The sequence below is a fragment of the Diabrotica virgifera genome, chromosome 10, assembly GCF_917563875.1.
Source record: "Diabrotica virgifera virgifera chromosome 10, PGI_DIABVI_V3a".
NCBI lineage: Eukaryota > Metazoa > Arthropoda > Insecta > Coleoptera > Chrysomelidae > Diabrotica > Diabrotica virgifera.
Genome location: NC_065452.1, coordinates 33,282,224 through 33,294,790, shown reverse-complemented (window position 1 = coordinate 33,294,790; position 12,567 = coordinate 33,282,224). Strand labels below are relative to the sequence as shown.

The following is a 12,567-nucleotide window of genomic DNA, read 5'->3' as shown; positions in this document are numbered from 1 at the left end:
AACTATTTTTGTAGCCATGTATAGTAAACATCTGACAAAAATATTTAGAACAGTATTGAAAAGTTCCATCTACATACAAAGAATCTACATTACACAAAAAGTAAAGATTTGTGAAACAACTAAAAATTGCGGAATTATTTTTCGTAGATAATAAAAAGTTTTCACCTGTATTCGTTTTTAAATTTAAGTTCGCTAACACTCGTAGAACTTCTTCCTGTGACTTGGGCAATGATGATTTTCGTCTTGCAGCATAGATATTTCTTCGAACGCAAGAAATGTCTTTCGTCGTCAGCGGTAAATTGCTGAAATTTTCCTTCCTCAATTCCTTGTGGAAAATCTTTAAAGGTCTTTCACATATATCTTCTACAGCTTTCCTCTTTGTAGAATTACTAAAAATTTGCCGGTCAACGTGGATATCTGGAGCATGATTATGCTCCACCGATGCTTTTTCAAGAATAACGTAATTTTCATCACCTTCGTTTGTGTACCCTTTTTGTTGATACCCTTTTTTGATGCATCGCCATCTAACTGTTCCATCTTTGGAGACATTTGCCTTTGAATATTTATATTCATTAATTATTAATAAAAGTTCTCCCCTTTGGCTTAACATAGTCGTTGGATTCGCCATTTAAAAATAAACACTAACGGACAAAACCGGACACTATACCGTAATACTTGCAACTGAAGTGAATAACTGAAAATATTTATATTGTTACTTTCAACTATAATCAGATTTGGAATTTCCGGTCATTAAGACTTAATCCCCAACTTTCTCGGCGATGGGGCAGCAGGTACTTGGGATTAATGGGCCCAGGTAGTTCGTGGGGCAGTTAGATAACGCCGATGCAGCCTCATCGCACTTCCACCTATTCGCTGTGAGCCGATGAGTAGAGGGGATTTGACAGTTTTCGCCAGCGCTGTTAGTGGCAGTTTTGTGCATTGAATTTGAACAATTTTATCAGAAAAGTACATGTTTCAAACCGCCAGAGAGCGCTACCGACGAAACCCACAGCCAATAAAAACAGAGGTAACCTCTAAATTTCACATAAACTTCTTCTTTTTCTCAATGGTCTCTTGCGTAAGCAGTCATCCAGTCGCACGAATTTATATATTAAATATTAAAATTATAATGAATAAGATAAAAAAACATAATTATTACTTTTACTATTAATTCTGTGTATTCGTTCAGTAATCAGGTTACAATAATATTTCAGTTCATAATTTGTGTTTTTCTAGATAAATATCTATTTTTCTCGTTTTGTATATTTCACATACACTAATTTTATCAGAAAAGTACAAGTTTCAAACCGCGAGAGAACGCTACCGTCGAAACTCACAGCCAATAGAGATCTTTTGTGCATACCTTTTTCTAGTTAAACTCCAGGATGCCAATACTTCTGATGAAGCTGATTAGCTTTCTATGTGACTTGATTCTTCTGTCAGAGGACGCTAGACTGACCTCTTTTAGGAATTGTAGTTGTTTGCAGAACAGTGCTACGTAGTTTCATAGTACATACAGGGTGGTGAATCGTAAAACGGGCCATAGGAAACTCAATGTAAAATTCTAAACTGTTGAATTCCTGCTTCCCTAATTATTTTACATCAAAAATCATGAGAGCTCATTTGTAGAGGATTGAAATATGTATTAAAAACAAAAGTTACAATTGCTCTACGATTTAAACACATTCCAAAATTTTGAAAAATATAATGTATTTACCGCAGTAGGTATGTGTGGGCATGTTAGGCCACACGTTACTATTTAACTGACAGTGCGCACACTATTGACTGAAGAAAATAAGAAAATATCTTTATTATTAATACATTCTCCTTAACTGAGGGTATCTTATCAACTTTATTGTGTTTTAAACAATAAATGATAAAAGAAATAAAAAATTGGCAGTTCAAATTGTTAATATAATAACAACTTCATTGTCACCAAATGCAACCTTATACACATTATTCCACGGTGTGTGGCCTATCTTTGGCGTATTACTCTGAAAATTGTATTATATTTTTACAAAATTTTCAATAATTATTGTTCGTAGAACAATTTTAACAGTTGTTTTCAATACAGATTTCAATCCTCTACAAATAGTTTCTTATGACTTTTGATGTAAAATAATTAGGGAAGCAGGAATTCAACAGTTTAGAATTTTACATGGAGTTTCCTATGGCCCGTTTTCCAATTCACCACCCGGTATATGTTCTGCCGGTTCTTCTTCGTTGTTACAGAAACCACAATTCCTACTATCTGGCTTTCCCCTTTTTTTTGAGATGTTTTTTTGAGTGACCAGTGAGAAGGCCAGTGACCATTTTTATCTTTTTTACTCATTTCGAGAAGGCGGTTTGTTGCACTAGGCGACACTTTTATGAGTCTTTTTGCTTGCCTTTGTCCTGGTGTGTTAGACTAATGTAGTAGTTGGTTGAGTTCCCAGATTCGGAGTTCCTCTCTGATCGAGCTTTTCGATAGTCCGCAAAAGGGTTCCAGACCATGGAATGAAGTATTAGCCCCTTCTTTTTCGATGTTGTCAGCTTCTTCATTTCCTAAAATTCCCTTGTGACCTGGCACACATATCAAAGTTACTTTGTTGCGTTCCGCCAGCTTCTTGAGGGATTGTTTACAGTCCCAAACAAGCTTTGACTCACAAGTAAATGACTTTAGAACCTTTAAGGCGGTGACTGTCTGATAAAATAAAGACTTTTCCGCTATGAGTGTCTCGGTGTCCCAAACCAACTTTGACTCGCAAGTAAATGACTTTAGAGCCTTTAAGGCGATGACTGTCTGTTAAAATAAAGACTCTTGCGCTACGAGTGTCTCGGTTGAGAAATTCGCGAGTTCTAATGTCTATAGCATGCATTTCGGTCTGATATATAGTTGGAGCTTTCCAAGAGATTTGGATAGCCTGAAATTGGGTCCAGTTACTCCCACTCTTGCCTTTCATATATCTTAGATTTTAGATCCATCCGTATGCCATACGACTGAACCTTCTGCCAGTTTCGGTTCAACTTCTTCGCCCATTTGGTGGTTTTTTTATGATAACTTCAAAGGGTGGTTCGAAGTCGAATTTGCCTCGAAGTCGAAGCCTCCTTAGAATCCAATTGAATTTCTTCCAAGATTTTTAGGTGGCCCACTAGATCTTCAGGTTTCATTATTTGTGTCTATCGCAGTTTTAGGGCGTTGGTTATTGCCTTCCTCCTAGGGACTGTAATCCAGCAGCATTTTCAGTCCAGCTGGATTTTTGCAAGCTTGGGCTGGATCCAGCAAAATGTGGATTCAAAATAAAAACACAATTTTAATGGCTTAAAATGATGTTCTGAAGCTATTTCCTTGTGGCATTTTTATAATTAAGTATTTTCTATGGGAAATAAGCCACAATTTTACTAAAAAATGAATTTATTAACGTTTCGAAACCCAAATCGGGTTTCGTTGTCAAAATACAAAATACTATTAAAATAAACAAAAATGTTGTTGCTAAGTAAAAAAAATTCTTCTAATAATTTATTTAATCTGACTCATTTATATTGGCAATTCAGACGTATATTATACATTTTAAAGTAGAAGACTTTAAAATGATATCGCCAATATTTGAGTTGCGTTCCTGGGACGATTTTACTAAAAGATAGTTCATTCGATTACATGAAATCAATCCCAACTCAAGAATATCCGTCATAAAAAAGTCATAGCATGTGATCTGTCTTTAAAAAGACAACCAAATGGAACGATGACAGTAAAATTGTCGCGTTAGAGATTCCATAGTAAATCACGAGTAAATCGCATGTGATTCCCAGACAAGCTAGCGGCTGCACTTTTTGCAGTTTGGCGTTAGCTATTGTTTGTTGTAGTCCAGAGTAATAAGGATTTTCTCGGGACACTCAAAAATCCAGGTAGCTGACTACTTTTTTAGTTATTGTAGACCTATAAGAAGAAAACCTACCTGTTTCCTGCCTAGAGTTCGCGTCCGTTTTTTAATTATCAACAATTTAGTGCAAAAATCGCGATTTTTTCGATTTTTTGCACTCCATTCAAAAGCTAAATAGTTAACATAAAATTACAAAATTCAGTTTTTTAAAACGTTGAAAACCCTTCAAAATGCCGATTTTTGAAAGTTAAAAAGTTAATTTGTTGCTACGCAAACTGCAAAATAAGTGAAAATCGTTATTTGTTAATAACTTTTTCTGAAACTACCTTAGAACTTTAGCGTTTCACCCAAAGTTGGGTATTGGCGTACTTAACAAACCTTCAAAATTTGAGACCGATCCATTAATTAGTTTAAGAGCTATCATATTTGTTTATCCCAGAGACCTTTATTTTGCAATAAGATAAGACAGAAAATAATGAAGATAGGGCAATTCTGAGTATGCCAATGAGAAGAGTGATAGTATCAAAATGTTTTAAAAAAAGATAAAAAAAAATTAATATAGTCAAAAATCCTAATGAAAAATTTTTGAAATTTTGTAGTTTATGAAAATTTAGAATAACTTTAAAAATGTTGTCCGTAGAAACAATCTTTTTATTCGAAAAGATAGTATTTTAACACGAATTTTCAAATAAAAAAATTTAGCATGGGTTCATTTGGGACAAAGTTAGCCATATGTTTTTTAATTCACAGCTAATTTGTTTATAATAATTAAGGAATCTCATTAATGCCATTTTAAAGAATGGGATTTATATTTTTTCTTAAAAAATTTGCAGAAACGTTATATCTTCAAAGCACCCTCTACAATTTTTCAAAAATGTAGTTCAAACGATTACTAGGGGGAACCTACAAATCCACCGAGTTAAAATACCGAAAAAGCAATATCAAACGAATATAATTTTCTGTATCTCCGGATCAACTCAATGGATTTTGATCTTTCTTTTTTTAATTATAAATTAAGTATAAATTTATTAATTAATAAACAGTCTAATTTGTTTAAACAATTCTTGAAAAAATATTTTTTTTACAAAAATCTATTTTTTTTAACCCATTTATGCCCAACGGGTCGTTAACGACCCAACTAACAAAAATATGTTCCAAGCAAATATGTCGAACTTACCAGTCGCCGTTTGTTTACAAGTTCATTCCTGACTATGCAAGTAAGCAATTTATTTAGTGCGAACCGTTTATTTCGCTCGTAGTGTTCCTGTAGTGTACATCAAAATAGAACTTGAATAACGTTCGCAACATGGCTTCATTCAAACATTTGTAAGTACATTTAAATAAATCATTTTATTATTTAAATTCATTTTATATAATTAAACATAAGTTGTATTAACACACTAATATATTACTAGGAGGAAAATAATTTGATATATGCTATAAATATAACGGTATATTTTGATCGGTCGTTAACGACCCGTTGGGCACATGACATATCATAATGAGAAAATGTTTTTTGGTAAGAAACCATTATCTACTGCAGAAATTCTGGAGCAAATAGATAAAATTGAAAATAATAGTGAGACTATACCGGATGATAAATATATCTCTGATTTTTGGGATAAATCGCCTAAGCCATAATTTCACAACAATCATGTTTTGATGCCTTCTGGACCAAAAACTCGGCTCTTTATATTGCTACATACGGTTTAAGTCTACAACTGTTGTATCAACATGTTATCTAATGAGCATGGAATTGAGCCAATCCAAAAAGCAAGCGGATGTTCACCAAAAGAAAAACTAAAAATTAAAATAAATCAACCATTTGTAATTTCGCAATACAACAAATTTATGGGCGGAGTCGACTTGATAAACATTTCTAACTACAGAATAAAAATGGTACTTTGCAATATGGATATGGGTGCCGGATGTTTGTGTAACCAATGTGTGGACACTAGCACGACAGTTTGGATATAAAAATAACAACTTAGAATTTAGAAAACATATATTTCGTACATTATTGTCTAATTATGGAAAGTCGTTCTATCCGTTCTACTGGAACTCAAAATATTACTCCATCCCCATCAACACAGCATCTAATTATTACTGGTGCTCAAAGAAAAATGTCGTGTATGTTCAAATAAAACTCCAAAAGCGTGCGATAAATGTGAAATTCCACTCTACGATAAATTCTTCAAAGATTATCATACAAACTATTTTAAGCCTTAAGTAATATAATTAATCTATGCCTGCTTCATTTTTTAAAAAATAAAATAAAATGTAATTGCATAAAAGTTATTATTCTTTGGCATATTATTTAATTGCATAAAGTTTATTATTTTTATTTTGTACCCCTATGTGCCCAACGGGTCGTTAACGACCCAGCAAGTTTCTCAAAAATTAGTTTTTGAAAAAAATTTTTAGTAATTTTTCAATGCATTTTAGGGTATTTTATTACATTCTTGAGAAGAGCATTGATATATTTGACAAAAATAGTTGTGGGCATAAACCAGCTTTTCTAATATGTAAAATGATTTTTTCTACGGACAATATTTTTAAAGTTATTCTAAATGTTTATAAACTACAAAATTTCACAAATTTGGCATTAGGATTTTTGACTATATTAGATAATTTTTTATCTTTTTTAGTACATTTTGATAGCATCAGTTTTCTGCTTTCATTTGGCATACGCAGAATTGCCCTATCTTCATTATTTTCTGTCTTACGTTATTGCAAAATAAAGGTCTCTGGGATAAACAATTAGAATAACTCGTTAAACTTATTAATGGATCGGTCTCAAATTTTGAACGTTTGTTAAGTACCCCAATACCTAACTTTGGGTAAAACACTAAAGTTGTAAGGTAGTTTTAGTAAAAGTTATTAACAAATAACTATTTTCACTTATTTTGCAGTTTGCGTAGCAACAAATTAACTTTTTAACTTTCAAAAATCGGCATTTTGAAGGTTTTTTAATTTTCTAAAAAATTAAATTTTGTAATTTTATGTCAACTATTTAGCTTTTGAATGGGGTGCAAAAAATCGAAAAATTCGCGATTTTTGCACTAAATTGTTAATAATTAAAAAACGGACGAGAACTCTAGGCAGTAAATAGGTAGGTTTTCTTCCTATAGGTCTACAATAACTAAAAAAGTAGTCAGCTTTCTGAGTGTCTGGATCTTTGAGTGTCCCGAGCATGATCTATTTCTAGCTCATTACCCTGGAGTATTGTGTTTTTGCCACCATAAGAGTGATGCGTATATGACCATGGGCCTAATAATCGTTTTACACGACCAAATGGCCATTTTCCTCTCGTATTTAAGTACAATTGTATTTAAATACGATGGAGGTACATAAATTAAATATAATGTGTATATTTTTAGGTATTCCTCAAAATCAAATAATGCGGCTCACTATTTGACTGGAACAATAACGTATGCTAAAGACGAATTGGGAAAGAAAGCTGATGTTTATCCCTTTAAGTACATTTTGACTGAAAACAATTCCAAAAAATCAAGCTCAAGCAATGGGAATGGTTCTGATAAAACTAAGCTTGAAGAATTTAAGGAAGTAATGAGAGACACCAAAACTCAGTGGCTGTCTAAATTGGGTAAGCTTTTAGAGTTCTATCAATTGAAATCTCTCTCTCTCTCTCTCTCTCTCGTTCCATCCCTCCTTGTGGAGTATTGGGCGCTTATGCGTTTCTTGGCCAAAAGTGTAAGATTGTTGTCTGGCCGGGACAGCGCATCTTCTTTTGTTTTTATTCTCTGGATAAATTGTGAACTAATTCCCTCCACTCTCTTCTATCTTTTGCTCTCTTTTTGACTTCGCCCCATCTTAGTCCAATTTTTTCGAGTTCTCTCGTTGTTGTTCTTTTCCAGCTGTTGTCTGGTCTGCCCTCTTGCTTTTCCCCTCTGGTTGGTATTCAAGTGCTTGTCTTGCTATGCTGCTTTGGTCTTTCCTCAAAGTGTGGCCGATCCATTTCCATTTTTTTTCCTTGACTGTAGTAGATATGTTAGTTTGCTTTGTCCTTTCCCATAGTTCTGTATTAGTTATTTTGTTTGGCCAGTATATTTTCAGGATTTTCTTAGAGATTTGTTTACAAATGTTTGTAGTTTTTTAGTTGTATATTCGTCCTGTTTCCATGTTTCTGCTCCATAGAGCAGTATACTTTTAATGCAACTATTAAAGATTTTAATTTTTGTTGTTTCTGATATTTCGTTTGTTTGCCATATTCTATTTAAAGCGTTGAATGCGTGTTGCGCCTTTGTTATTCTCGTCTGTATATCCTTTTTGCACCCCCCGCTCCTTTCCATGATCGATCCCAGATATGTGAACCTTTGTCTACCTCTTCTACTTCTTTACTGTTTATCATTATTTTATTATTTGGATGGTTATTATTTTTTAGAAGTTTAGTTTTTTCTGTGTTCATTCTAAGTCTGATCGTGTCGGAGTACTGTGCCAATTTGTCAATTTTTACCTGCATATGATTTCGGTGTTCAGTTATCAGGCAGATGTCATCTGCAAATTCTAGATCTTCTAACTGTTTGAAAAGGTTCCACCTGATGCCTGTTCGATCGTCGATTACTTTTCTCATTACCCAATCTATCATAAAAAGGAAAGGGGATACTACAAAACCCTGTTTGACTCCACTTTCTATGGATATTTCTTCTGTTACTTTACCTGAATGTTCTAGTTTGGCTTTGTATCCTTCGTAGAAGAGTTTAATAAGATTTTCCACATCTGTACCCTATTTACACGGTCAAAGGCCTTTTCGAAGTCGATAAAACTCATATCTATATCTTTATTCCATTCATTTGTTTGTTCCAAGATAATTCTAAGGGTGCAGATGTGATCAATAGTGGAATTGTTGGAACGGAAGCCTGCTTGGTTGTTTCTCATTTTTTTATCTAGTTCCGGCTTCAATCTTTTCAATATGATTTTGGACAGCACTTTGGATGTGGCACTTAGTAGTGTTATTGCACGCCAATTGTTGCATTTGCTCAGGTCCCCTTTTTTGGGTATTTTTATAATCAATCCCTCTTTCCACTCATTTGGCAATTCTTCGTCCGTCCATATTTTATTCAAAAGTGTATGTAGCATCTCTACTGACTGCTCGGTGTCTGCTTTTATTATGTCAATGGGTATATTGTCGATTCCTGCGGCTTTGCCATTTTTTAGTAATTTTATGGTGTTTCCAATTTCATCCCTTGTAATTTCTCCAGTTTTCACTTCTAACTCTGGTGCTTCTACTTCATCTTCTATGATTTGAGTTATTTCATGCTTAGCATATATCTCTTAGAAGTATTCCTTCCAACTTTGTATTATTTCTTTCTCATTTTTTTAGTCTATTTCCTTGTTTATCCTTTACTTCTCGTATATTTCGTTGTGCTTTTCCTGTTAAGTTTCGTATGATTGTATATTGTGTTCGTAAGTCGTTTTATTTCGCTGCTTCTTCTGATATATTAAGCATCTCATTTATATAGTTTCTTTTATCTTTTCTGGATTGTTTTTTTACTTCTGCGTTTTTTGCCTTGTATTTCCTTTCAAGTGCCCTCTCTTCTTCCGATCCTTCCTTTTGTAGAATTTCTTCTTTGATTTTTTTCTTTCTTCTATCAGTAGTAGAGTATCTTTGGTAATCCATTTTTTATTTTGTCTTCTTTTTAGTCCGATTGTTTCTTTTGCTGTATTCATCATCACTTCTTTAAAATATTTCCATGTTTCTTCGACTTACTCTCCAGTTTTTTGTGATACTATTCGGTTAATTGCCAGTTTCTCACTGAATTTATTTCTTATACAGGGTGTAACAAAAATACAGGTCATAAATTAAATCACATATTCTGGCACCAAAAATAGTTCGAATGAACCTAATTTACCTTAGTACAAATATGCACATAAAAAAAGTTATAGCCCTTTGAAGTTACAAAATGAAAATCGATTTTTTCGAATATATCGAAAACAATTAGAGATTTTTTATTGAAAATGGATATGTGGCATTCTTATGGCAGGAGCATCTTAAAGAAAAATTATAGTGAAATTTGTGCTTCCCATAAAAATTTTATGGGGATTTAGTTCCCTTAAACCCCCCCCCCCCCAAACTTTTCTGTACGTTCCCGTTAAATTATTATTGTGGTACCATTAGTTAAATTCAATATTTTTATAACTTTTTTGCCTCTTAGTATTTTTTCGATAAGGCATTTTTTATCGAGTTGTGGCTTCTTTTTTAATATGTTTACATAAAAATTTTATGGGGGTTTTGCTCTTTTAAACCCCTCAAATGTTTGTGTACGCTTCGATTAAACTATTACTGGGATACCATTAGTTAAACAAAATGTTTTTAAAACTTTTTTGCCTCTTTGTATTTTTTCGAGAAGGCAACTTTTATCGAGATATGGCTTCTTTTTTAATACGGTTCAAAATATACCTAAAAATGTAAATCATACATAAATTTTCATATTATTACCAAGTCTCCATAATCGTACTTAACCATATACAAATATGTGGTGGATTTGACAAATATTCAAAATATCTCGATAAAAACTGAATTTTCGAAAAAGTACTAAGAGCCAAAAAAGTTTTAAAAATATTGTGTTTAAGTAATGGTACTACAATAATAATTTAATTGGAACGTACACAAAAGTTTGGGGGGGGGTTTAAAGGAACTAAACCCCCATAAAATTTTTGTAGGGTGTCCAAATTTCACTATAATTTTTGGTTAAGATGCTACTGTCATAAGAATGCCATATGTCCATTTTCAATAAAAAATCTTTAATAGTTTTCGATATATTCGAAAAAATCGATTTTCATTTTGTAACTTCAAAGGGTTGTAACTTTTTTTATATGCACATTTGTACTAAGGTAAGTTAGGTTCAATCAAACTATTTTTGGTCCCAGAATATGCGATTAAATTTATGACCTGTATTTTCGTTACACCCTGTACATTCTTGTTTTAGGGCATCAACGTTGTACTTGTTCATTCTGCTGATTTTTTGGTTTTTATCTCTGGCTAATTTCATTTTTAGTCTCGCTTTGATTAGCATTTGGTCTGATCCCACATCAGCACCTCTTAAGCTCCTGACATCTTGCAGCCAGCTTCGCCATTTATATTTAATTATTATGTGGTCTATTTGGTTCTTGTATCTCCCTCCTGGTGATTTCCATGTTTCCTTATGTATCCGCTTATGTTTAAAGATGTTGTTCTGAAGCTATTTCCTTGTGGCATTTTTATAAGTAAGTATTTTCTATGGGAAATAAGCCACAATTTTACTAAAAAATGAATTTATTAACGTTTCGAAGCCCAAATCGGGTTTCGTTGTCAAAATACAAAATACTATTAAAATAAACAAAAATGTTATTGTTATGGTTACCCATACTGAAAGAGGAAGTCAATAGAGAGAAAATACCACGATTAGTAAGTCAATAACATATCGAGTTAGTACAAATTTTATATTTTAGTTTTACTTATTGTATATCTATGTATTATTAATATTATTTATAATTCAAACATATTAAAGTCAGAATTTGGTATTAGTTTTTTGAAGGTAAATTAAATTTAAGACCAAATATTTACGATGTCGGGATAGTATCACGAGGGTTTTTCCTGGTTTTCCCACGTGATTTACTATGGAATCTCTAACGCGAGAATTTTACTGTCATCGTTGCATTTGTTTGTCTTTTTAAAGACAGATCACATGCTATGATTTTTTTGCGACGGATATTCTTGAGTTTTGATTGATTTCATGTAATCGAATGAACTATCTTTTAGTAAAGTCGTCCCAGGAACGCAACTCATAAATATTGGCGATATCATTTTAAAGTCTTCTACTTTAAAATGTATAATATACGTCTGAATTGCCAATATAAATGAGTCAGATTAAATAAATTATTAGAAGAATTTTTTTACGTAGCAACAACATTTTTGTTTATTTTAATAGTATTTTGTATTTTGACAACGAAACCCGATTTGGGCTTCGAAACGTTAATAAATTCATTTTTTAGTAAAATTGTGGCTTATTTCCCATAGAAAATGTTTAAAGATACTTCCGCCTATTAAAAGCTCGTTTTGCTCACAAAATTCGATTTATCGATTTCCATTGTCGTTTCTCTCTCCGATTCCCTCCTTCCCATCACATGTTCATGTCCTTTATTATCATTTCCTATTTTTGCATTAAAGTCTCCGATTACTATTTTTATATCTCTTCTATATTTATTATTAATCCTATTAAACGTTGTTTGTAGTTGCTCGTAAAATTTTTCCTTCTCATTTTCGTCGTTTTTTATTTGTGGGAGCATATACATTTATTACTATTATGTTATAATTGAAATATTCATTTGTTAATTTACGCAAAAGTTATTAATTTATTTTTTTATTTAGAAACAATCATAATACACTCACCGCCACAAAATTCCGCAACTACAAATTTTTTCCTTAAGTTTGACAATCTATAACTTTATTATTTGTACTCCAATTTTTAAGATTCTTGCATCAGTTCGGAGGTACATGTATTCATATCGTTTGTTATTATTTCGATAACAAAAAATTTTTGCTTAGATGACATTATACAGGGGTGAATGGAAGCGTTGTATTTTCTTCTAACTTTAAATAATTCTATGGAAAAATTGAACTGATTTTGGTTCATACTCCTTTTGTATAATCTCGGAGGCATGCCTAAGATTTTGTTTTTTGAATTATCCGAATATCTCTTCTTGT

At 32.5% G+C, this 12,567-nt stretch overlaps 1 protein-coding gene across 4 annotated transcripts in view; it reads left to right on the top strand.

Annotated features, from left to right (window-relative positions):
• The window catches only part of LOC126893198 (tripeptidyl-peptidase 2), a 113,025-nt gene that overhangs the window by 75,793 nt on the left and 24,665 nt on the right, over positions 1–12,567 (top strand). For all 4 annotated transcript variants that reach the window (XM_050663158.1, XM_050663161.1, XM_050663159.1 and 1 more), the window contains one exon: positions 7,241–7,467. In XM_050663158.1, the coding sequence (XP_050519115.1) occupies positions 7,241–7,467 (227 nt within the window). The remainder of the gene's footprint in view (positions 1–7,240; positions 7,468–12,567) is intronic.